Source organism: Lygodium microphyllum, chromosome 1, assembly GCF_053477565.2.
Source record: "Lygodium microphyllum isolate KBCC chromosome 1, Lygodium_microphyllum_v1.1.10, whole genome shotgun sequence".
Taxonomy (NCBI): domain Eukaryota; kingdom Viridiplantae; phylum Streptophyta; class Polypodiopsida; order Schizaeales; family Lygodiaceae; genus Lygodium; species Lygodium microphyllum.
Genome location: NC_141135.1, coordinates 46107065 through 46134666, shown reverse-complemented (window position 1 = coordinate 46134666; position 27602 = coordinate 46107065). Strand labels below are relative to the sequence as shown.

At 42.9% G+C, this 27602-nt stretch overlaps 1 protein-coding gene across 11 annotated transcripts in view; it reads right to left on the bottom strand.

Annotated features, from left to right (window-relative positions):
• LOC148041066 (uncharacterized) overlaps positions 1-27602 on the bottom strand; it is a 179939-nt gene that overhangs the window by 40276 nt on the left and 112061 nt on the right. For 2 of the 11 annotated variants that reach the window (XM_087676397.1, XM_087676406.1), the window contains exons 13-17: positions 25226-25285; positions 24980-25098; positions 24813-24873; positions 24430-24580; positions 1031-1083 (exon numbers count right to left, since the gene is read on the bottom strand). In XM_087676397.1, coding sequence (XP_087532523.1) covers positions 1043-1083; positions 24430-24580; positions 24813-24873; positions 24980-25098; positions 25226-25285 — 432 coding nt within the window. In that variant the 3' untranslated portion in view covers positions 1031-1042. The other 9 variants (XR_015690653.1, XR_015690654.1, XM_087676388.1 and 6 more) reach the window with 9 other exon arrangements.

The window sequence follows — 27602 nt, the reverse complement described above, 5'->3', positions numbered from 1 at the left end:
TTCTTATCTTTGTCACTATTATTAAAGAAACCACCTTCAATTTCTATGTTAGCAAAGAATACAAGATCTTCACGACTACTTCCTTCTTGAGCTTTAAGTCATAACTCCTCCATTAGTAGCATACAAATTTTTCTCAAAAGCAAAAGCTTAATGTCTCATTTGAACATTTAGGACAATTACAAGTCCATCAAACTTTGCTAAACAAATCCAAAGATACCTCAGAGCTAACTTCTTATTAGTGTTCTATCCCAACTCCAATCATCCGGTTACGCATGTTCTTAATCCAAGCGATAAATACATCTCCACTATTGCTATCTTCTCAAGATTTAAGTCGTAACTCCTCCATTAGAAGTGTATGAAATTCCAAAAATATTAAAGCTTAGAGTCTTGCTCTCATGCGTCTAAGACAATTATCAATCCAACAAACTTTGATGGATGAATCCGAAGAGATCTCTAAGCTAGCTTCTCACTAGTCTTTCATATCCCAATATTAACCATCTAGTCGTATATGTTCTCAATCCAAGTGATAAATACTCCAACTCTCTCCTTCAACAAATTTCTCTATCACTAGAGTTGATTGTCTACGTTCTAAATCCTTGTTTGATTTTACATTTCATAGACTTCTCAATACATTCAAGATCTTCAATGCCTTAAATATCATGAATTAAGGTCAAAATACTATTGAAACAGCTTGTGACTAAAACACACAACCCATTTATATTCCTTTATTTCCAAGCTTATAAAATATCTAAATTTATTCTAAAAATCATGACACTTAGATTTGATAGAATAAGGGTAGATTGTGATTCTCAATCAATCCCTAACACCATCTCCAAAAGCTCATAAGAATTAATGATTGTTATAACTTTACTTTCATAAAGTGTAATTTATATTATCAAATTGACCTTTGTTAAAAGTTGATAGACAACTCTTAAGTACTAGAATTGCTAGTATATTAACACCACTACTTAATGCCCCAAAACCACTTTCAAAGAATGACATTACTCCTCTTCGTTGTTAAATCTCTTACCTCCTGTAGTCTTCACTCCTTAGAGCCCCTTGGACTCCGAACCATGTAAAGAACTACAAAACACAACAAATAGAATCTGTACAAGAAATAGAGAGTATACAACAAATATGGGATAAACAAAAACTTCTTTAATTTCAAACTCGATATAAAGATGGCTTTATTCACCCATGCACTTTTGTCGTGAAGCTTAGATGATAATCTAAATAGATAATAAACAAAGAGCTTAAGACTAACTGAACAAACTTTAATTAAGTGAAAGATTAATGATAGCTTTGAATAGATCTTATATTTATAGCCCAAGAAGATAGTTCTGATCAACCAATCCAACCATATTATAAACCTTCCCTAGCCAACTCAAACCCTCTTTTGGGTCGATTAAAACTTCACTATCCTGTGCTTATTAGTATATCAAACATCTTTGTTGCCCCGTGGAAAGCCAACTGTCAATATAATGTCATCTGCATCATATAGTAAGAGAGCTATCCAAGTACCAACCATGGGGACCCCTCTATCTCCACCTCTACAAATGTAATCAAAGATCTCATCAATATATCATTAATGTATGTGTGCATGTATGCATATGTGCGTGTGTGAGAAAACTAAAATTTAAAAACTCACTAACCATTCTACCCAACAAAAACAAAGTTTTCATGCTAAAACTTCCTAAAACGTTTCACTTATGAAAAAATGTAAAAGCATCATCACTGGTAATGAATCAAGGCATCACCATATAATCATCCTCATCATCACCCTAATGTGTTCATAGCTTACTAACCTTTAATTATCTAAGATTCATTATGTTCATTATTATCATTATAAGTCCATAAGAACATATATTTTAACCTTTTGACAAAGGAGAAAAAGAAAGAAAAAAAAAATATTAACGTCTGCATAAGGCCAATGTGGCCTATGACACAATCAAGAGTACGTTCATATCTAAAGTTATCTCATCAGTTAAGTGGAGATAATAGTAAAGGTAGCAATAAAATATGGGCCCTATGAAACAATAGGGAGAGGGAGAGAGAATGTATGTGCACGTGCATGTCGTATTGAGAGAGAGAGAGAGAGAGAGAATATGTGCGTGCATGCATACGTGTGTCATATTAACATCCTTGAAGGTGCCAAAAAGGTATACAAGACAGAGACATCAACTTCGGAGTGCAATTTACACAAAAAGAAGTCCAGTATATGCGCCACTTGCACAAAAAGAAAACCAATTGTGAAAGCTGTATAAGTTACTGAATACATCATGGTCCTAAAGCAACTTGGCGTTTAGGCTTTTCAAGCTCCTCTATGATGGCTTTGCCCGCTCAATACACTACCCATGGCCTCGTACATAGCCACCTTTCAGTCAATCTACCTGCTACTTTTGCATGTTGCCGAGAAGAAGAAGAAGAATGAAACCTCTTTTCAAACAGCCAATTGTTGTAGATATTTAACTACATATGAGAGGGGTCACCTTTCACCCTGTTTTGCAGCAATATAGAAGACTTGGGCCAGCCTTTGGAAATGCAACTTTCGTAACTGACCTCACATTTGGCGAAATTTCATCTCATCTGATTTGCTAGAGCAAAACAACAAACAGCAGTTGGACTAAGCAATGCCATGTGCACGTTGTAAAATGCATGCCAGGCAACAAAACAAGAGCAATGTTCGGTACAGAATTTCATATACCAATCCAAATTGCAATAAAGAATTCAAAATAACAATCCAAACTAAGAGAACTACTTACTTCCACGCTCCAAAAGCACATGGGAGCTGAGAAAGCTGAGGCTGCAGCACAGTCCTCACATTACAAATTCAAGAACCCTTGCAGCAATCTGATTAGACCAGGGCCTGAAGTACATTTTTAAAGCAACCTGCATGTTGGACCTGCTGCCAATCATCTAACCAGTCTGACTGGCAACATGGCAGTTGGCTGTCTTCATGATGTGTGTCTGGCCTTGCTGCCTCTGGAGTCTGCATGCATGCATTGCCATATCTGTCACAATCTCTGTGATTCAATGCTATGTTGGTAGCTCTGTACCCAACAAAAGCTGCACTGCTTCTTTGTAAAGAGAGAGATCCTCCGCCACCTTAGCTTTCTCCATCCAGACTGCCTCACCAATTGGATGTCTTTAAGCTTCATTACTTGGGGAAGGTCCCCAATCGTTTGCTGTTTGTAAAAGTGAAACACAAGCTGTTTTGGCTCCATCAGGATTCAGTCACAGCAAATGTATATCATCCACTAATTTGGACTAGGCTCATTTTATGAGACAAAAGGGATTGATTTTTTATATGATGACCATAAGTCCACATGAAGGTATGGTGCATATTTCAATCACTGTGACTTCAAGCTATGGCTTGGCTTTTCCAAGGGTCCAATGTCACCTTGATTAATGTGTCAGATATGGAGCTACATCATAAGGACCCATGATTCTCCATGTATACAGGATATACACGTACACACTTCAAGAATGCACAACTATTGCGCACACATGTGAAGACAAGCCAAGGCCAATTGGTTTATGGGCTCAAATCACCGCCTCACCAATTGGATATCTTTAAGCTTCATTACTTGGCAAAAGTCCCCAATCGTTTGCCTTTTCTAACAGTGAAACACAAGCTGTTTTGGATCCATCAAGATTCACTCACAGCAAATGTATATCATCCAGTAATTCGGACTATTCTCATTTTGTGGGACAAAAGGGATTAATCCATGATATGACGATCATAAGCCCACATGAAGGTATGGTGCATATTTCAATCATTCTGTGACTTCAAGCTATGGCTTGGCTTTTCCAAGGGTCCAATGTCACCTTGATTAATGTGTCAGATATGGAGCAACATCATAAGGACCCATGATTCTCCATCTATACAGGACATACACGTACACGCTTCAAGAAGGCACAACTGTTACGCACACATGTGAAGATGAGCCAAGGCCAATTGGTTTATGGGCTCAAATCACTTCCTCACCAATTGGATCTCTTTAAGCTTCATTACTTGGGGAAAGTCCCTGATCAATTGCCGTTTGTAACAATGAAACACAAGCTGTTTTGGATCCATCAGGATTCAGTCACAGCAATTTATATCATCCACTAACTTGGACTACGCTCATTTTGTGAGACAAAAGGGATTGATCCATGATGTGATGACCATAAGCCCACATGAAGGTATGGTGCATATCTCAATCACTCTGTGGCTTCAAGCTATGGCTTGGCCTTTCCAAGGGTCCAATGTCACCATGATTAATGTGTCAGATATGGGGCTACATCATAAGGACCGATGCTTCTCCATGTATACAGGATATACACGTACACACTACAAGAAGGCACAACTATTACGCATATATGAGAAGACGAGCCAAGGCCAATTGGTTTATGGGCTCAAATCACTTCCTCACCAATTGGATCTCTTTAAGCTTCATTACTTGGGGAAAGTCCCTGATCGTTTGCCATTTGTAACAGTGAAACACAAGCTGTTTTGGATCCATCAGGATTCAGTCACAGCAATTTATACCATCCACTAACTTGGACTAGGCTCATTTTGTGAGACAAAAGGGATTGATCCATGATGTGATGACCATAAGCCCACATGAAGGTATGGTGCATATCTCAATCACTCTGTGACTTCAAGCTATGGCTTGGCTTTTCCAAGGGTCCAATGTCACCTTGATTAATGTGTCAGATATGGGGCTACATCATAAGGACCCATGATTCTCCATGTATACAGGATATACACGTACACACTTCAAGAAGGCACAACTATTACGCATATACGAGAAGACGAGCCAAGGCCAATTGGTTTATGGGCTCAAATCACTGCCTCACCAATTGGATGTCTTGAAGCTTCATTACTTGGGGAAAGTCCCCGATTGTTTGCTGTTTGTAAAAGTGAAACACAAGCTGTTTTGGCTCCATCAGGATTCAGTCACAGCAAATGTATATGATCCACTAATTTGGACTAGGCTCATTTTATGAGACAAAAGGGATTGATCCATGATATGATGACCATAAGCCCACATGAAGGTATGGTGCATATTTCAATCACTCTGTGACTTTCAAGCTATGGTTTGGCTTTTCCAAGGGTCCAATGTCACCTTGATTAATGTGTTAGATATGGGGCAACATCATAAGGACCCATGATTCTCCATGTATACAGGATATACACGTACAAACATCAAGAAGGCACAACTATTACGCACACATGTGAAGACGAGCCAAGGCCAATTGGTTTATGGGCTCAAATCACTACCTTAATGATAGCTTGTCGAATGTGGCGATAGATGAATGCGCCCGTCGTTTTTCTCCCTCTTGCCGGTATCTACGGCCCGCAAAAAGTAAGTGCCGACTGGACATGAGACGAGTATGTTGATGATGCCCCGTTTCTTACGATCACTCCATCCATCAGTGTGAATGGAGCAACCATATTTTATCCACACGGCCCGAATAGTATCAAGGGCTCTATCAATCCTCTCCTTCTCTTCATCAATCTCTCTCGTCCTCATGTCGTTGTATGTGACACCAGTCCATCCTTCACATGGACCCACATTGGCAACGGCTTTTACCATCTTCTTCCATTGCTCTTGCTTTAGAACATTGAATGCAAGATTGCACTCAATCACCGTGCGTGCAATTTCAATGTCCGCAAGTCATTGCCTTTCTCTAAAAAAGGCAACCGATCCACACACATGACCAGAAGCTTGAAAGAGAGACGATTGTCTCTCGGGCACCGCATGAGTCTCCACTCTTTGTCTTTTACCGGAGCCGGATGCAAATGTGGAGTCCCCCACCACCAATGGTAGAGACCTCTTCCGCATCGGTTGAAGATACGCCCACATTGGATACTTCCTTGTTAGTAGGTATAGGAGTTGGTGCCGATAAGACACTTCCTCCTCCTCTTGTGGATCCCCCTCTCATCTTCGCGAGAATCTCCTCCGCAATGTCTTAAGGGATCTCCTTGCATGGAGCAACTTGCTCCCCCCATCTTGGAAAGATGTTGGAGTAGCCGAGTTGCACCACTTGTAGAGCACTTCCCACAATACTTGCATGTCCAATGGTGGGAATTGGACTTCTTTGTGTCCCTCTCCACATGGATCGCATGCAAATTAAAGGCCTCGTGCTTCTCACGAGTCATGGTGCCGATGACGAATAAAGAGGCCAGAGAGAGAGAGAGAGAGAAAGAGAAGAGAGAGATGCTTGATTTTTGACCCTTGAAACTTGAGTCTTGAAAGTTGAAAGGGAGGGAGACTCGAGAGGCTCGAGGGTTGGAGTAAAGTTGAAAAAGCAAGAGTAAGAGAGAGAGGAGGCAAATGCTTTGATAGGATGTAGGATAGAGGGGATGGGAGATGAGATTTGAGAATGGCAAATGCTTCGATAGGGTACTGGAAAGAGGGGATGGGAGATGAGATTCGAGAATGACAAATCACAAGTCCATTCAAGAATCAAGATCCAAGAGAGGAAGATGAGAATGGTAAGTTGCAAGTGCTTGCTAAATTGGTGTGGAAGCATGGAGGAGAGGAGCACCTTTTGTAGATGAGAGAAGGGTCAAAGTTCAAACAGTCAAAGAGGGGTCAACGGTCAAAGAGAGGTTTGACAGCTAGAAGGAATCCAAAGATGGCTGGCGAGGGGAGTGCATGGCTGGAAAAGGAGGCGGGATGCAGTATCCAAGGCTTCCCACCCCCCAAAAAGTGCCACACATGCAAGTGGAGTAAATGCGGGGGCACAGGAAAAGCGAGACGCGAGATCGATGACGCACAGGCGACATGGCTCAAATAGACCTAGAAAGTTGTACGGATACGTACCCTACAGTACCGTACAAATGATACCGTACAAATATATCCGTATGAACGTACAAAAGGCAACTATGGCAGAGCCCTGCTATTGGATGTATACGATGGTGGCCACCTTCTTAGACTAGCACATCTCTAGGTCCTTTCGAATACCCTAGGTCAGTCTAGCATTCATTTTGCTCTCTCTTAGAGTCAGGCCCATAAGATTCATTGTCCTAAGATTTTCCATTCTTCTATCTTCCCTTGCATTTACTCACACACATACACATTCATTGCCTTTATTTTGAGTTAGATTTTCTTTCTCTTATGTTTTGCTTTGGAGCATCTCACCACTAACCTCTGTGTTTACATGGTATTGTCTTCCAGTGTAGGGCTAACTTGCAAATTGCTTTGGTCCTACCTAGGCTAGAGACGTGGGGATATACACCGTTCCTTTCATGGTTCCATCATCCTAGGAGTTTTTGCTCTTCTTCCATCATGGTGAATTCCCCTTCCAAGGTGGATTGTGCAGCATCTCTCTTGATGCTATCATGGCGGCGACTTCTATCTTCTTCTTCTAGGAGGGTGCTTCATCCACTTCATCTTCTTTCATTCCTTATGGCTCTCAACACCATATGAAGACCGACATCAAGCTCCTCTTCCTTCTTCGGCATCTACATCCAGGTTGAGAGGGGGTTGCTACCCTTCTTAGTATTCTACAAGCTTCAGTACTTTATCTTCGACATCAGTTTCTTTCCCCTAGTGTATCTTACCCTTTGCATTGCATGAGTTTATCATCCTTATACTAGGACGCTTGGGCAAGTGAACAATTTCCCCACCAGGGACACTGTCCCAATGACACCTGTTGCATGAGCATTCTTCAACATATAGCATACTTTGTATCTCATTGTACAAAGCTCCACTTGAGTAGATCCTAAGCTATTTCCACCGGTGGCTGTTGTCACCATACTACCATACTTCTTCATCACATGGATATCTCATCACCTATTTTTCCTCGTCATCAACATCCTGAGTGGATAGGTAAGCTTGTACTAGTTTGTGATGTGTTGGGTGTACCCTCCCTACTCTCGTCTTCTCAGTCACTATTACTCAATCGGCCGCATCTCATAAAATTTAACTTACTTATTCAACAAAAAATAAATATATAAATGTGGTCTCATCCGCCTTTGTAGGGCTTCATAGGCCACTAGGCAGCAGGCGTGCACCCTTTGTCCAATGCCTTGTCCTCTCTAGGATGACTACTTTGGGTTCCCTTAGTAAGATAACCATAGCCTCTGTAGTCTTGGTAGGCCACTAGGCAGCCGTCATGCACCCTTTGTCCAATACCCTGGTCGCTTTGCGGTGGGACACCTTGGGGTAAGTTAACATCACAATGGCTAATCAAACCTTTCACCTCAATTTTGGGTCTGAGAGAGAGTGGTGAGCTAAAACACTTAGTTTATTAGCATTCTTAAACAACCCCAAAATACACTAAATTAATGAAAATCCCTAAAAAGAGAAGCGGTTCAAGAGAGTTTTAGTGGCCTCCCAAAAACCCTAATTTTTTGGGCACTCTTGTACATCTATAAATGGACAGGTTGCTTCCACTCAGCCTTCATCTCGTTTTCACAGATTGCTACTATCACCACACTCAAACATGACAATCCAACCCTTTGACTATTGCCTCTCTCTTCCCTCTATCCCTTGCAGTGCCTTGGTGCCTTCCTCCAAGCTATCGCCCACTATCCGGTGCTCTTTCCTTGCTGTGTTTACTATGTGGCTCATCGCCAGCATCTCCACCCTCATCTGCTCTCTGTGATTGCAGATTCTAGCTGTTGGCGACAATAGACAGCCCTCCTTCTCCATCAGGCGACCCTTGATACCCTGCATTTTTGTCCTCTACTGCCAAGCGACTATTGGTTGATGCTCTCCTTCATTAGGCGATACTTTGTCTGCTACGTTTGCAACTTTCTGGGGCAGCCCTCTTCCCTCTGCATCCTCTACTGCTTGCATTTGGCTCTCCAATAACCTCTGGTACCATCGTTTTGCAGTTCCTCTACTTTCTCACTCTGACTAGTGGTCACAGACTCCAGATCAATCTCCGATGGACGTCACACTCTAACATTGCTCTGCCCTTGAGCACACTACACTCTTACATTCATTTACAGCATTCATTCAGTTCAAAGTTGTGTTCACTCTCTGCCTTCTTCTGTTTGTGTTTCAGTTTCTAAGTTTGATTTTTGAGTTTTGCATTTAGGGTTTGAGTTTTGTTTTCTATGTCTGTGTCTGTCTCTTTGTATTTTCGTCGTGGTCGTACACTCTGTGTTTCCTCAATACAAACCCTAGCAATTTTCTTCACAGTTGGTACCAGTGTGTGTGGGAGCTTTCGCTCAACCGCCAAGACCCACGGACCGCTTATTGTTTCAAGCATTCCAAACCGAGTACTAATGGCTACCTCTCACATAGCCGACGCGCCATCCATATCTACGGGTGTAGTGAGCTTACCTCCATGTTGTTCGAGTTATCTCCTCTCCCGCGCACTCCGGTAGCTTCACGATCTAAGTGCAAGCTTCAAGCAAGCTCCATCCTCAAGCTCCACGCTCCAAGCTCCATTACCACGAGCAAGACAAGAGAAGAGAAGAGAAGAGAAGAAGAGAGGAGAAGATGGAGAGCTTCTCCTCCTCGGTCTCTCACCCTCCCATACTCACTCCCTCACACTCTCACACTCCCTCTCTCAAGCACAAGCTCAAGCAAGCAAGAAGAAGAAGAAGAAGAATAAGAATAAGAGAAGAGCTACTTTTTGGCCACACACAAGAATGAGCTTCTCATTCACTTTTAAACTTTATATACAAAACCCTAAATCCCTTTTGGGCGGTCATCCCCTTTTCCTCTTTTTTACATGGCCGGCCGTAGCCTAGGCTCTTCTTCCCATTGTCCTTCTATCTTCCTAGATTCCTTTCCACCGCCCGTCTACATTTACAAATTGCATGGGTGAGAGCCCAGCGCTCTTTTACAAGATTTCAGGGTGCACCTTTTTATTTTAAAATGCGCCTTTCCCCTTTTGCATTTGCCTTGGACTTTTAAGGTTGCCCTTGCGCTTTTGGCCTTTTCTCCTATTCTTTCTTCAGTCGGGTTACCTTTTTTCCGCCTTTGCCTTGCGTCTTTTTTATTTCCTTTTGCTTTCTTCATATTGGGGTTAACATTCCCCCCTCATAGACGAGTGCCAGTCCCATGGCACTCACCGTCGTAGGTAGCAAGTGTTAGCATGCACCGCAGACGTGGGTGGCAAGGGCGTCTGTGGTTGCCATGGCAAAGTGTTGGTAGTGGTGGGGAGGAAGGTCGTTGGGGGCATGTCGATGGGTTAAGTGGTAGGTGGTAGGGCAATGGAAGTTGGTGGTAGGGCTGTTCTTTTGGGGGGATTGCACTGATGGAGTACAAGTGGCGGTTTGTTGGGGATTGTGTACATGAAGATTCTTGGCAGGCTTACAAGGTGATAAGGATAGGAATTCAGAGTTGAGTGTTGATGAAGAGTGAAGGACACCTTCGTTGGAGTCTTCAATACCTGCAATTGAAAAACCTCTCATGTGGTCTCTCCCTAAGGGGTACTGCTAGGCTTCTTATCGTGCACAAGACATATTTTGATTAGTTTGGGAGACAGGTCGAACTCTAAGCAAGCCTGGAGTATTGTCTTGCACTTGAGGACCCAAACCGTCTATAGGTTATAGTGTGAATATTAAGTAAGTACACGTGCATATTTAGGTATTACTTAGTTAGAAGACTGTCGGCCTGGTTCCTTGTGTAGCAATGGGTCAGTGAAGCGAGGGCTTAGTTGATGGAAAAAATTGTTGATGAAGACGGGGAGTACACTTGAAGATTGCTTGAGACATCATTATGGTCTTGTCAAGGCAATGTAGCACAATTAAGCTCTGTGATGTCTTAGCTTTTGATAGCTAGTGGCTACTCGTAGTGCTGTGTACTTTTCCATTGTCTTTCATGCCGTGCTTACCATTGTTGATTGTAATGGCATTGAGATGGAGTGCAATAGAATTGTGCAAGTGGTTCAGGGTGACAGGTCTAATCATAGGCGAGGCGAGCTCCCTAGGTATGTCCTGCCCTTAATGTGCCCTAAACAATTGTGGGAGATGTACAAAGGGCTAGGGGAGTAGGGACAGAGCCAGCCGACCAAGGTCACTGGACGTACCTAATTTGAGAACCCCTAGGTGTGGTGCTGTGATCGTGTGTGCTTTTTTTTTCCTTTGTCTCTTTCTTTCTTTTTTTTTTCTTCTTCTTCTTTCTTTTTCTCCTTTTCTTTTTTTTCTTTCTTTCTTTCTTTCTTGCTCTCTCTCTCTCTCTCTCTCTCTCTCTCTCTCTCTCTCTCTCTCTCTCTCTTTTTGGGAAAAATGAATACAATCAATGTCATACATTGAGGTTGTTAGCCTTTCATTTGGATTGAGAAATATTGGGATTCAAAGGCTATGAAGAATTAATATTACAAAGATGATTGTGTCACCAGCCTTGATGCTAGAGGAACTGTTGTTGAGATGAAGAGATACACTTGAGATTTTGCAAACCTCTTCGTAACATGTGAGACATCGAACAATTGAGGTAGCACTTGGAGTGAGCTGTGCATGGACAAGGGCAGAGCATCTTGCGAATTGAACCTTGGATGATGAAGAGATGTTCGCCCTTGTTGAGACCGTGGCTCCTACCCGAACATAGAGTTTGGCCAAGAAGAAGGAGGTAATCGATGATTATGCTTTGGCCATGCTCAGTTGCAATATGTGCTTTTTTTGAAGAGGTGTCCTTGGGTTCTCATCCAGTTGCGTTTCCGCCATGGCTTTTGTTTCTTGGTATTCCTGTCACTTCCTCCATAATGGTTCTTTGTGGGATTGGTGGTTTTGTGGTGACTTGGATATTAAACGCTTCTAGACATTGACCTGTGTCATTTTACATCCATTTGTCACTTCGTGAGAGTATATGCTCGCTTGCGTTAAGTACACCGAACCAATGCAATCATATTAAAACATAATTTTTCAGAATGCTATGATGCCCATCCCCTTACTTGTTAAGGTCGCATACATTAACGATAGGTGAAGGAAGTGTGTACAAGTGGGGATCTTGCCCCTTTACTCATCAAAAACAAAAAGTTATGGCATGATGACTTGTCAAGCTACTTGTACATCATAGGGGCTTAGTCAATAGGTACTAGGCGGGGTGAGTCCCGTTGGCTAGGCGACCGAGGCAGTGCTGGTGCGAGGTTCCCGTGAGGTTGGGCAGGAAGCATATCAGCTGGGATATGAATGGTGTAGTCCCGGGCCGCGACCGTTTCCAAAATGTCTTTAAACAGTTCATTAAATTCTTCCCTGTCCCGGGCTGCCGTTTCTGCCCTTGAGCATTTGGTGCCCAAACGTACGTTGGGGTTTTGTGCCACTGGTGTTGCCACATTGTGTGCCCCTCCTTGAGCATCCGCTCCCTTGGCCCGCAGATTCTTCGGCCTTCATCCGGGGCGGTGTCGCTTGGGGCCACGTTTCTTGGCGTAACTTTTAAGAGTGGACACGTAGTGCACTGGCGGAGGGGCATGTGCTGCATGTTCCCGTCGGCTGCCGAGAGCGTCCTTGCAAGCTAGCTGCCCTTGGTTCTCCGTGTTTTCCTCGTGAGGGGGCTTGTAAGATGCGAATCAAGGATTAGGATTTGTCACATGATAAGACCATTCATATGTAAGGGATTATAGTGCAGGTTATCAGGCGCATAGGATGAGAAGGAAAGGGGTGGGGCATGCAGTGTTGTTATAGAGGGATGGCCCCCGTGATATATATTTAGCCTCCTGCCATTAGCAGATCTTGGTTCACGCCGAGTTACGTCGGCTAGCGGTCATGGATTTAGGCAGGGCTCCTCCTTGGAAGGATAGACCGGAAAGGAAAGAAGGTGTATAGAAAGAGACTACACACTGTCTACACCATCAGAGTTGTTGGTCAAGACTTCCTATGGTGGTAATGTGGGTTGCATGCCCTTTACTGTCAGACCCAACTCTTCTCCCTGCACTTGACTATCAATGCTTGTGTGTGTTGATAGTGTTTATACACGGTGACACACAAATGAGTGTTTATTTATATACATATTTATGAATCCGTGTCACTTCACAAGGATAAGAACCAATTGTAGAACTTGGGGTTGTACTGGAGCGTGGCACACGCATCCAGCACTCATGCCAGCTTAGTACCGATAAATATTTTGCGACATCGAGCAGCATGGACCCTTGTCCGAGTCTACTGGCCACATGTAACTCCTCCTCAGTGAAAACCTTATCAAACAAAGAGTTTTCTTGGCTAGGTTCAGCCAAGTCCGTACCCCGAATGGCAATAAGCACACGAAGGGAAGTTGGTGCCACATAGGTTTGGTCTCTTTGAGACCGCCATTTGGCCAATCGCTCCTCAGATACTGTCATGATCTAAGCTCCTAGTTCAGCCATTGCAACGCGGTTTTCACACTAACGCTGTTCAAATTGACTTCGGCCCTCTGTTAGTCGCTTTAGTTGCTCTATCTCTAAGAGATTTGGTTGACAGAGCAAATCATTAAACGTGACAGTTAAGCGCAGTTCGTCGGCTTCCTCGTCAGAGATGAGTCGCATGCGTTCATGTAGGAGCCTGTCGTAGTGCTCGTTAAGATGTTCGTGCTCTTCCCAAGATAGAGGAAAGGGCAAGTAATCTCCAAGTTGCTCCTTGGGGATTGTGCCCACATCCGCAAGGATGTAAACTCGTGCGAACACCTTGAGCTTAGCATCCAACTCAGCTAAGCATTCTCGATACTTCTATGTTCAACGAGGGCTTGCTCGATTGCCATCCCATGCAAGGTTCTAGGAGTTTGTCTAGGCTTTAGCATAGCTGGGGGTTCAAGCCTATATGAGCAAGATTGATCAACACTAGGATTGTTTATGCTCTTGGGGTTTCCATATTTCTCTTGAGGCTTCGTTATTGCGTCATGGTTCTCCTTGGGTGTGACTGGTGTGAATTCATCATCCCGTCGTGACAGTGTTGTATCCACTCTTGATTGGTCGATGTGAGTTCTATTGTCGGTCGATTGAGTGTTGAAAGCAACTATTGATAACAACAGCTGCTTTGATTTTTAAGAGCACACAAATGTGTCTGAGATTTCACCGCTATTAGGAGAGACATCAATGGATTCACTGGTGGATGGACTTGATGCTTTATTCCCCAGCTCTCCAGCGCTCTTAGTCTCAACGTTCTTAGGGTCCACAACCACCTGTAGCTACTGTTGTTTTCGATGTTTTCTCCTCTTTTTCTTGGTCAATGAAGGTGCATCTCTCAATGACTCAGGACCCTGGACTAGGTCAACCGTTGATGTGCTTGGTTGGGCCTCAGCATTGTCCTTCTCTAGTGTGTCCTTACGGGACATGGCTGTGGCCTGCTGAATAGCCTCGCTAGGTTGTGAGAGCACAACTATCTCCCTTTTTGGAGAGTCTAGCCCTTCAGCCAACTCCCTTGTATTTAACTCCTCCAGTCTAGGCTTTAGGCACTTTGAAAGTGCTGGAGTTGTCGAGGAAGTTGGTTGTGACACCTCCTCCACAGGTACACTTCTAAGGACATGTTCCACAAGGGGCATTGCACAGCCAAGGGCTGTGACTGCTGTGATCCCTGATTGGAATTAGTAGTAGCTAGTTTAGTGGCCTGGCTACCCTTGATGGATTGCGGTGTCATGTCCCTAGGGCGATCAGAAGTGGTTGTGTCTTTTGTTGGCCTTTGAGCACTCATCTGTATAGTTCGAGCATGAGTTGATCTAGTCACATTAGGTAGCTCAGGCATATCCTTGGGTCGAGAGCTACAGATGGCGTCATGTCCCACCTCTTGGACGTTTGGAAGCTTAGATGGAGATAGAGATTGGAATTGAGCAGTTTCCCTTGACAACCGTTGTGCTGCTTCCTGTGTCCGTTTGGAAAAAGAGGATGTAAGAGATCTAGGACTCTTAGGTGGACTTGGCATTAGCTGAATGATTTGCTCGAGGCTATTAGACGATTGTGCCATTTGCTTTGTTGAGCCATTAGCCTTACCCTGAGCAATGTTGTGCCTATGATGCCTGTTATCCTCTCAGAGAATCAAAGGCTCTTTGCACACTAATGGCTTTTGGGCACGCTCAATGGCTACATATGGCATCTGCTTATTAAGCATGCTAGACTGTGGCTCTTTCTTTCGAACACTCATGTCTGGTATCTTGCCTTGAGACCTAGAGTTTCTCTTAGATTTCCTCCTGTACTGCGTTGCTTTTGATGCACTCTGGCCCTCAGCTGATAGAGTTGGTTTAGCAAGGGATTTTGGTACCCAAATCCATCGATTACCTGCATAATACCCTTCAGCACGTAGCAACGCTTTGGATATCCATCGTGGCATTGTGCTAGCTCTCTGTCGATGCCTTCGTCTATAAGGCTTGGGCTTTCATGGTCTTCTACGATATTTGTAAGTCCAAACCCCATCCTTGGCCTTGTCTCCTAACCTTTTTGTTTCAAGCATGGCCTCACTCACCGGTTCTCGTTGCTCGACCTGCGCTTGTATCCAACTCTTCCAACAAGTCCTTGCCCTCGTTAATAGGCTCGACTGTTACATCAGCACCTTCCTTGCCTTTCCCTCGACGTTCGCTGAGGTCACCCTTGCTAAAGGTTGTGACTATCCTCACACCCGGTAGTATCAGGTCTATCCTCTGAGCTACGTAGTCAACCTCACACTTGGTCTCCCTTTTGAGGGGTCTTCCTAGGAGGGTTTCTTTCTCGCAGCTAGCACTATTTGGAGGAATAAGAAATATGATAGGCAAGCTTTCCGTTTCAATTGTCGCAAGGATTTCACACTTCCCTATGAGTGCTTGTGGGTGTTCCCCATAAGGGCTAAGAGTTGCACTAGGCGGTGTGAGCTCTGGTTGGCCTAGTAGGGTCCATGATTCATAGGTCAAGATATTAAAATCTACTCATTCATCAATCAGAGTATCGATAGTATGCTCTCTTTTCGCGATGAGTTTGACCCTAAGATAAGCAGGTGGTACTATGTCTTTATCTTCCGGGTCTTGGCTTGTAAATTTAAGCCTTCTGACAAATGCCCTTGAGTCTCCACTTGCAAGACTAGACGTGGATTCTCCACCAATGTCTTGGGTTGTCTGTGCAGTGTTGCTCAAGGTACATCTCTCGTCAGGACTGTCATATCTAGTCATTCTCACTATTGTAGCTTGATGTTGTTGCTTTCCGCTTTGACTAGATGCAGTCTAAATGCAGCACGTATGTGTTTTTGCAGTGTGGCCTTTTTGCCCTAGTTGACTAGATGGACCCATTGAGGTTCTAGGGTCTCTATTTCTCTCTGTTCGGATATGAGCTTTTGGTTGCTCTTTTGCAAGTGAGAAACCATACTCGTGTAGAGCCATTACTACACTAGGATCCAATTTGGAGAACCTGTCACGGCGCGCGTTTTCTCTCCAATCTACTTGGGGGAGGTGCGGAGGAGGTCCCCCCCGGCCCGCATGGGAGGTTCCGGTAAAAGCCATGCACAATTTGGAGAACCGTTTATAGACAAATTTTGAACTACATGCTCTCAATTTTAGCCCAGTGATGAATCTGTGATGTGCCTTTAGCTCTACGTAGCCTTTGGAATCAATCTCGGGGTTTAGATGCGTCAAAATTTGCGTTCTAGATACCTGTCCGATTTTCAAGACTCCGATTATCAGAATCGGACGTCCGATTTTGGATAAGTCCAATCGGCCCAGTACTCCGATTTTGGTCACGTCCGATTTTGGAAATCGGATCAAACAGGGTGGTCCGATTCTGGGACTCGAACGGCCTGGTCCGATTCTGGACTGGCTGGTCCGATTCTGGGACTCGGACGGCCTGATCCGATTCTGGGTGGTCCGATTATGGACTGGTCCGATTCTGGGACTCGAACGGCCTGGTCTGATTCTGGTCCGATTCTGGGACTCGAACGGCCTGGTCCGATTCTGGACTGCTCCAAGTCCCAAAATCGGACGGGTTGGTCCGATCGGACGTTTGTCTGAACGTCCGAGTCCGAGTGTCCGAGTAGTCCGAGTCCGAGTGTCCGAGTAGTCCGAGTCCGAGTGTCCGAGTAGTCCGAGTCCAAGTGGTCCGAGTGGTTCGAGTTCGTCCGAGTCCGAGTGGTCCGATCAGACCGTTGTCCGAACGTCCGATTCTCAAAATCGGACGTCCGATTCTGAGACTCGGACACTGAAACGGGTATCCGATTCCACCGACCCGAACGCACTTTCGAGCATGAAATCGTCCAAAATCTTAAGATATTGCTTATTGTAAGCTACAAGATTCCACAGGAATGATGCGGGAGTGATGGGAAAGAGATCTATATACCTAGGATAGCAAATAAACTCCAAAATGCAAATCAGCAAACGAATCAAACCCTCATACCTTGTTATGACAGCAGAAACCCTGATGCTTGTTTTTTTTCTTTTTCTTTGTTTTTTCCTACCCTAATGCACCCAAATCACAAAGTAAATACCTACACTACTTCATTCCACAACATAAATCTCAAGAAAGAAAAAAACCTACTTGCCAAGGAGATCGAATATCATCTTCAACCCCCTCTCTTCCTACCTATCTCAAGCACCGGTTCAGGGAAAACCCCTTACTTTGATGCTCGATTCGAAGCACGCAAGCGCTCAAAGCTTGAATCCGTTGGTCCCGGCAACGGAACCAAAATGTGGAAGCTTTCGCTCAACCGCCAAGACCCATGGACCGCTTATTGTTTCAAGCGTTCCAAGCCGGGCACTAATGGCTACCTCTCATATAGCCGACGCGTCATCCATATTTACGGGTGTAGTGAGCTTATCTCCATGCCGTTCGAGTTACCTCCTCTCCCGCGCACTCCGATAGCTCCACGATCCAAGTGCAAGCTTCAAGCAAGCTCCACGCTCTAAGCTCCATTGCCGCGAGCAAGACAAGAGAAGAGAAGAGAAGAGAAGAAAAGAAGAGAGGAGAAAATGGAGAGCTTCTCCTCCTCGGTCCCTCACCCTCGCACACTCACTCCCTCACACTCTCACACTCCCTCTCTCAAGCACAAGCACAAGCTCAAGCAAGCAAGAACGAGAAAAAAAAGAAGAAGAAGAGGAGAGCTACTTTTTGGCCACACACAAGAATGAGTTTCTCATTCACTTTTCAACTTTATATACAAAACCCTAAATCCCTTTTGGGCGGTCGTCCCCTTTGCCTCTCTTTTACATGGCCGGCCGTAGCCTAAGCTCTTCTTCCCATTGTCCTTCTATCTTCCTAGATTCCTTTCCACCGCCCGTCTACATTTACAAATTGCACGGGTGAGAACCCGGCGCTCTTTTACAAGATTTCAAGATACGCCTTTTTATTTTAAAATGTGCCTTTCCCCTTTTGCATTTGCCTTGGACTTTTAAGGTTGCCCTTGCGCTTTTGGCCTTTTCTCCTATTCTTTCTTCAGTCGGACTACCGTTTTTCGGCCTTTGCCCTGCATCTTTTTTATTTCCTTTTGCTTTCTTCATGTTGGGGTTAACAGTGTGCCAAGTGTCTAAGCATATTTCGCATTGGCTTGGAGAGCCAGGAATCAAGTTACTTCCGGAGGAGTGGCCAAGATCACAATGGACATTAATTGGCAAGTTGGTGCACATCTCCCAAACCTAAGTGATCCTCCTCCATACCTTGCTACAATGTAGATTACCGACAAATGTGATTAAGTGGCCTCCATCCCACGCTACCCAATATTACCAATGGCCTCCATCCCACACTACCCAATATTACCAAGCCTCAAAGGTACATTTGACAACTTAACTCTTGGAGGTGCTCATAGTGAGCTTAGACAACAAACATTACCCTGTTGCTTTGTCTTATGGACCACCATGGGGGAGTATAGCCCTTTAAGCCTTGCGCCAACCACCATTGCATGTCACACAACTCCCCTTCTATCTCCAACCACGTCGAGTAAGATCCTATTTGGCAAACCCTAGAGTTTCCTCAAATGTATATACCTCACATCCTGGAACATGAACGGTCTCCATTATAGTGGGGTAAGAGGTCTAGAGGGTTGAGTTGTTTAGCAAGACCTACAGCTAGCCCTTGCTGGATTTATTGATATTCTTCTTCTACAATAACATAAACTTACCTCCTCCCAAGCCAATACCTTTCCATGGACTAGGGAAAGTATTGGCGTGATACCCAAAAGGTTTGGAAATCTCATCCAAGGAAAGATACTTCCATAAAACTTCCATACCTATTGGATATAACCAGGATATGAAATTTTGACGCTTTACTTGGCATTTGATTAGGTTAATCAAATGTGCAAATGTGACTCGCACATGTGAGGTGCAAGTTGATTGTTTCACAATGTGGGATCCAAGACCCTATGATATCAATTGGCGCCGAAGGCAAAGGTTGTAACCAATTATATTGACAAGTACTAGGTGGTACCGGGTGTCAAAACTTGGCCTAGAACATTTAATTAGACATCACTATCAATGGTAACACTAGGAAATTAGCCTATCAAATTATTGAATAATTATTGAATTCATTTTTCAAGTTACTATTCTGAAATTTAATTTGATAAAGTTGGATACTGCTCGAAATTGTTTTGGATAGCTGCCACTTGGCAGAACTTGTCCATGCAAGTGAGAAAAACGTTTTTGATAGAGAGAGAGGGAGAGACAGAAGGCTCCCAGCGCCTATGCCTTGCTTCCATGTGGGGCCCCACTCCTGCAAGCATCTGCCTTGCGGCAACCTACTGCAGACCTACGTCTACAGCCTCTTTCCCTACACCTACCTGTCCACCAGCCCTGTGGCACCCTGCTGCAGGCCTATGATGACACCCTCTTGTCCTATTGTGCCACCCTTCAGCTCTGCTGCCCTGCTAGGCCTATGGCCTGTCTTGACAGCCTCTCCGGCACCTCTGGGCCAGCATGCAGCTTGCTGATATGCCTGCATCATCCCCTCTGCACACTATGTATAGGAGCCGAGCAGCACAAGAAAGGGAAGAAGAAAGAATGCTCTTTTAACAATCCTTGTTCTCGATGGCAGCCATGAAGATGGATGACATGGATCAGCTTGATGAGGCCTCGAGTCCAAACATGGATGTCGAAGAAGAGCCATGGAAGAAGACATGCTACCTTACACCGACGAGGAGATGGCTCAGCCACCTTTTGATGATCAGCCCTCAATCAAACATAGCAAGCACCTCCATGAGGAATTCAATGCTGCCCTTGAGATCCTTGACCTGGGTGATTCTCCACCTCGTTCGTATGCTCATGTGGCCTCTATCATGAGGACATGTATTTTTGAAACCTCACTTAACGTATGGATTAATTTTTTATCACATGATTAAGTAAATGATGCACATGCGAGGTGCAACTAGGACTAAAGTAAATTTACGAGCCCGAGACCCGAAGAAATCACGGGATGTCAAAGGAAAAAGTTGCTATAAGTTATGCCAGACGGGTACTTGGTGGTATTATCTGGTGCCAATTGTTGGCCTGGCTCATCCATTTGGCCATAAGTGTCAGTTGGTAACACTAGAGAAGTGGCATTTAATGGTACCTAACACCCATCTGATGGTCAAAGATAGCGCAGAGACACTGGGGAATGGATATTTCCTAGCCAATTTAATTATTGGCCTGTCAGATTATTTTTCAGGGCACCGAAATAATTATTAGATTAATTTTTAGTATTTTAAGACTAAAAATTAATATTTAATTATGAAAAATGCTAGAAAAACCATTTGGGAAGGCTGTCACTTGTAAAAAATGCTCATATAAGACTGAAAAACGTCTTTAGAGGCTGGAGAGAGGCATTTCTATAAATTTAGCCTGCAAAAGAGAGGGAGGATGGGCTGCTAGTCTGATTTGCAAGCATTGGAGGACCTTCTGAGGCAGCTAGGGGCAAAAGAAAACCAATCAACAGCAGGAGGCAACATGTACAGGCTGTTGAGACAAGGCAGCAGCAGTAAATGACTGATTTTCTTCAGTTATTTGCATCTACATGCTGTTGTGGCAGGGCAATAGCTGCACTTGACTGAGTTTCAGTCGTTCTTCATGACAAAACTCTGAATTTTCTCTCTCTACAGCTTTCCCTCTCATCTCCCAGCCATTTCACAGCCTTGCTCCGAAGATCTTAGCATTTGGACCCTTGAAGGCTGAGAAATTGCAAATTTCTCTACTGTAAACCCCAATTTATAGCACAAATTAGAGTTTAGCAGTAGCCTTAGAAAGTGTGCCAAAAATTGGAAGCTCCAAGACTTGGATTTAACAAGGCTAAAGGTGAATTTCAACTGAATTCAGGTGGAAGACTAGCCAACCATTGAATTTGGGGCATTTCCATCGTCTATGAAGTGGGTGAAGGCCAATCAAGTGCCCAAATCAAGGAGCAAAATAGATTGAAGATTTGCTGGTCACTTTGGACAGCAAGAGGAGTTGAAATACCGAAAGGGATTGGGAGAATCCCATTGTAATTCAACTTTTTCTTCAATAAAGCTAAAGAAATACCGAAAGGGGCACCAATTTTAGGGCCAATCGAGTATGCATTGTCCAAGATCAGTAGGTAAATTTATATTTTCAGATTTGCATTTATTGTTTGTTGTTGTAATTAAGTTGTAATCAAGTATTTACCACCCTATTTGAGGAGGAAGGCTGGTTTCACCTCTATTTCGCAAGATTTGCAGAAACCGAACTGGGAACAATCGTTCGAGTTTGCAAATACCCTCTTCGAAGAATATGTGGCGCATAACCATCGAGCTATCCCTACCTATGTGGAGGAGATTTCAGATACACAAGTGCCCACCCAACAAGTGCTTTGTTCCTTTTCAGCTTTTCATGAGTGAAGGGTGATTCTCTTCTTCACGGGTCGAAATCCCATGCTTACCAAGATTTGTTAGTGGTGCCTAACCACCATTCTTCAAATTGATTGTGTGGTGATCTTTGGTGGCCCGCATAGTTTTTATGAGGTCGTGCTTCTCTCTGCTTTGGCCCGAGATTTCCTCCTCCAAAAGCAGCCCCTCTTCTTTGAGAAACTGTTGTTGCATATATTGTCACATGTGCCACCTGCCAAAATTTCAATGTTTGTTGAAGCACCAGTGTCTAGTGTGGGTGAAAGTGGAGAATTGCTTGGCTGTCTATTGGGACCTTCTCGACAATGTAGGATGGCCCCTCTGACTTTGGTAGAGCCAAAATCTAAGTGAGCTGGAATGGAAATCCAAGAGAGCGAATATGCAATGCTTAGAGACTCTAATGCATTGACATGGTCATACGAGGCAACATAGCCTGCATGGAGAGAGGAGTCTCTTGCTTGTCTTCCCCATTGAGTTGTGCCTAGCCTAAGGTGTGATGCGTGAGACAATCTTCTCTTTTGAGGTAGTCTCATGCATTGTGGTCGTCCTACATGCCTTGCCTACTAGCCTCTAGGTACTAGAGCCCACATTGTGACAGTTAGAAGTTTGGGAGATCATTGGGAACCTCACTGGGTGGCACCTCTAGAAGGCACGCTACCAAATCATATATTCTACTTATTGCAATAGGTACATTGTAGGTATGCATGTTGTTATGCAGGTTGGTCATGCAAAATATTGATAGATCCTAAAGCAATATATATGAAGACAAAAAGAGCATGTAACATCTAATGAAACTATCAATTTGGAGTAAATTATGCAACATATTGAAACCTTATGCATGTTAGACATGTATTGAAGCTATCACCTATTGCACCCCTTTAATACACCCCATGGATACAACATAAATCCCACCTATAGTGTCCTAAATCCTAGCCCAAAGTCATTAGAACTTGTTATATACCATCAATACCAACCTAGTATTGAGGCACAAGCTTTTCTCTGTCTATTTTTCCAAGGCACATTGAAAATGCTCTAAAGCCCAACATTTAACTTGGACTTTGAACATTGAAACTCAAGTTGTTCTTACTTGGTGTCTTAAATCCTTACCAAAAGTCATTAAAACTTGTAGCATCAACACCAACCTAGGATTGACACACACTTTTCTCTCTATATATTTCCAAGGCATATAAACTTCAAGCTAACTCATGTTCCAAGCCAAGCTAATGCTAGTATGAGGAAACACCCTAAATCCCAACATCTCCAGGTCAGGTCTTAGTTCCCATGAGAAAGACTACTAATGCAACCATGCAACTAGAGAGTAGATAGCTCAAGACACAGCCTCGTGCCCAACATTTGATCAAATAGATAGACATCTAGCACATGCCTTAGAAAGGATTGACAACAACTTTTCAATCTCTAATGATAGCTGCAGCAGCTTAGTCCTTAGCCTAGTGCTTAGGGCTTTAGTCGCTTTAGTTTCATGAGACACTTCAATGTGGAAAACCATGCTTGAAGTCTCAAGAATAGGATCTCCTTTGAAAGGTACACCCCATGAGGATCCCTCACATGAGAAGTTTGCATAGAAGGTTGCTCATACTACACATATTCAAGGACCATTGAGTCTATGACGTCAAGAGAAAGGTCTTTGATTTTCAGCTCTATGACTTGCGAGAAGCACCATTTTTCAAAGGAAAAAGTGGATATAGTTTATCTTAAAGGAGCAAGCATGAGATTCTCAATACAATGCACCCTTAATAAGCACTACAACTGAGCCTGCAATAATGCTTCGATCAAAGTGGCTGACATTGACTCAAAGGAGCCCAAGCTCCATGAACAAGACTAGGAGGCATGTTGTAGTCTAATGTAAAGAGCTGATAGGGAGTCTCCATGTTTACAATAGACATTCATTTGATCCAGCACCTAGAGCCATATTTGGCTGGAAGAAATGAGCTCAATAAAGTCATAGGCCATTTATGTTGAGGGTCGCAAGGATGAAATTTAGGTAATGACATAAATATCCATTTGTTGCTGACTCTAGCTGAAAGGAGTCTAAGCTCCATGAACAAGATATAAGGTGTGTTGTATTGTAATCTAAAGAGCTGCTAGGGAGAGTCTTTCATTTTTGTTTACGATAGAGAAATAAATTTGATCCAGCATCTAGAGCCATCTTTAGCTGCAAGAAAAAGCATAATTGGAGTGGTAAATTATCTATGTTGAAGGCCCATAGGATGAAACCTAGTCAATAACGAAGATGAAGTATTCAGCTCAAACAGTCAAAGGGCCATTCTCAAGTACTTATATTCAGTCTTAAGTTATTGAAGTTTGTATTTTGAAGATCAGACTGTTTTAAATGGCCAAAGTTGACAATCGGATGCATTGTTCACGAAAACACCATTCATGAATTTGCAAGAAAGAGCAAAGCAATGTCAAGGATAAGGTACTAAGAGAGGAGCACACGTCTGGCAACAAAAAAGCCAGTTGAAAACATGGCAGGTGGCTATCGCTCATGTGTCACACATTTCCCTCAGATCAAGTTTTGCTGTGGATGTACTCTACGTAGCATCTACTATAAATGGGCAACCTCAATTTTCATATATACGTATCCCTGCATTGAAACTTCAAACCTTACCACCATCTAAGCTTAAGCACACCTTAGCCATTCCTGGAGAAAAGGCCAACACATGCAATGCATCCTACTAGCTTGCAAATTCAAATCTCCTTATGTTTTCTCTGACGGCATTCAAACATGGTGTTTGTGGTGCATGTTGATATTTTATAGATTTAGTTGTAGACCTAACCTGATTTCTGCAAATGCCCAAATCGAGAAGCAATTTGCTGATGCTTTGTTGTCCAATCCATCCTACTCCAGAGGAACATAGTAGGTGACACACCTTTTTTCTTGTCAAGGACAGTATTTGAGATTTCCAGCAAGCCCCATGGCCAAAGCACCTGCAATACCATCTCATTCTACCAATTAATCCATTTCTGACATCAATATGTACTATGCAAGTTTGTATATTAGAAACTTCATGCCTGAGAGAGAGAGAGAGAGAGAGAGAGAGAGAGAGAGAGAGTGTGTGTGTGTGTGTGTGTGTGTGTGTGTGTGTGTTTATGTGTGTTGTGTGAGAGAGAGTAGTCTTTAGTTCATCCCAGAATGGAGAATAATATCAGCAAGTCATACCTCATTTTGTAAGATATCTGAATCATCCCACACAAGATTATAGCTCGACTCTTTGTCCAACCTAGAGCACACCATTCATTTGTAAAAACATGGCACACAAGGCAACAAAAGTAGAACATACTATACAGAATGAAAATATCCTATTCTTTTTGTAAAGGAATACATACCTTCTTGCAAAAAGGGGGGCGATCAAAACAATTAACTTAGGCTTTAGCTCCAACGTATAATCTACTATTCTGTTCAGTTGATCTCCCCATACATTGAAGGAAAGACTCAAGCATATGAGCTTCACAAAACAAATCAATTGTGCAATTAAATACATTAACTTTATAAACTGCTGTGAACTGATTCTACAGAATTCCAATGTTGTTGTTCTAGGCACAAAATCAGGATTTGAGCTTCCAGAATATTACCAATTTTGACCCTGTTGGAAGATTATTTCGTTCCGGGCCAAGCAGTTCTTCTCCCCTCTTCTGTTTCATGATCAAGTGCCAATATAAGAACAACATCGCTAAAGAGGATGATTACAACAAACCAGATAACTGCAGGACTATCATATTGCAATCAGAATTTCATATTAAGCTCACAAATTATTTTAAACAGCAGCCCAAACAATGACAAGTCTTAGCATTCAAATTCTCCAAATCCATTGCAACAAGGCCAAGCATTCTGCACAATCCCTTGTTCAATAGAGCTGAAGCCCAAAGGTGTGCACCTTCACCAGAATCCTCATCACATGAAGTTAAAAATACCCAACAAGATCATTGTCAAAATGATTCCCATCGTGAGGGCCTTCACCATAGTTTTCTGATACAGCAATAATATGTCACGCACAAACAGATACAAAAGTATGATTGGAGTATGATTCAGGTCCTTGGGCTAAATGATATATTGCCCTATTTTTAGTTATTTTCTTAAAGGTAAAAATGTAGGCAAATCTAGCAATTTATATTGAGTACCTAAATTAACAAGCTGAATGAAAACTAGAAATTCATTATTTTAATAACTTTAGAAATAATCACTACCATTACGGCATTCAAGGATAAAGACACAACATTCATCTACCAACAAAATTTCAGATTTCAACTTCCCATCATTGAAGTCAAGACATAATTGAATCACCGATACTCCAGCCTACAAGCGAAAGAAATTGAAAAAAGGATGGATAGAGACTAGAGTCCTCAGTCTAGACTTGCAACACTTTAGCAACTGCCATAAAAGGCAAAGAGTTACATAACAGTAGTAGATGCAAAATAAATAGGAAAAAGTTGCAAATAGTTATGTCGACAAGATGCACAATCTCATCTTCCTAAATGTCCTCATACTCATTATCCATCTCTTCCTAATCATCATTATCATGATCGTCCTCTTCCTGCTCAACAACAAAAGCATTGGCATTGGATTTGCAATGTCTAACTTGATCTTAGAGACAAGGCCAAGGTTCATGTCGACAGAAATAAGTTTCTCTATACGCTTTGGAAGTAACTTATTTCTTCTCTTTATGCATACAAAAGAGAAGGTACTCCAGTTTCTTTTACATGGAAATGCACAATCACCTAGTTTCTGCAAAGTAGGTGTGTAAGTCCCAAATGTTTCCCACCACGTCACCCCTTGATGCATCCTTGCCATATCCTTTGCAATAGAGCATGCACATTCACCTTTCTCTCACTTATACATCTCCAAATCATCACATAGAACACTTTCCATTGTCATATAACACCTTCCATTGCCACATCATGATGAGCGTTTCTCTCAATCACACTCATCCAACCTTCATGCACTTCACTATAACCACCTAGATCCTTTGCTCTCATATTGGATGCAAAACATAAGAAATTGCATGCAAAGGTGCATACAACATATCCCATCTATTGACACACAAGTCCTTAGGCCTACTTAAATTTGTTAGCACCCACACCCTCAATGCTCTATATCTTCTCAATCATATGATCCGTTAGCTCATAAACAAACCCCATCCTTGCACCTTCTCTATATGCAAGGGGAAGGATCTTTAGATACTTTAGCTATGGCCTTATATTCTTATGTTCTTTCTAAAATGTATGTATGATCTAGGTATATAAAACACATATTCATTTTCGAAATTGAGTACATAAGACTACATAATTTACTTATAATTCAAGTAGATTATCGCTAGTATCCAATCAATTGATGTCCTTTTTTCTCAGAGAAGAGATGATTCTATTAATGAATCTGCTCAAGACGAAGTATCTTGGGGCACAACACAAAATTAGCCTTGTAAGGAATTTCCAAAACAATAACATTAAAATTGTGACATACTAAAGGTCTATTACAAGGCCTTAGTGAACACCCAATCAAAAGGCCTATACCCCATGTGGCTACTAGTGAAAGAAAGTGTTAGAATCCTAGGTCCTAAAAAAGCATATTTCCTCTTATTAGCATCTCAATCACCCTATATCCTCTCCCATCTCCCTTGAAGAGTATGGACAATCCATGTCCAAACCCTAGAGAGAGTCCCTACAGTGGATCTATCCAACAGATCTATGCCATGGCTACATGTATGTCACCAAATATACTAGCAATGATATTGGCTATGAGCTCCCACCTCTATCGATGCCCCTAAGTCACGTTTCTCAACGGCTGACCTGAAATGAGATAAGTGTGCTCCCATGCATATCCTCATTCCCATAAGCTAGGCCTCTATCTTTGACCCATGCAATCATCCCCCATGTCATAATAACAGACTGTCGAGCAATGAAACAACACCTTAAGGGATCTCCTCCACATCTCTTCTACCCTAGAGTACTCCCA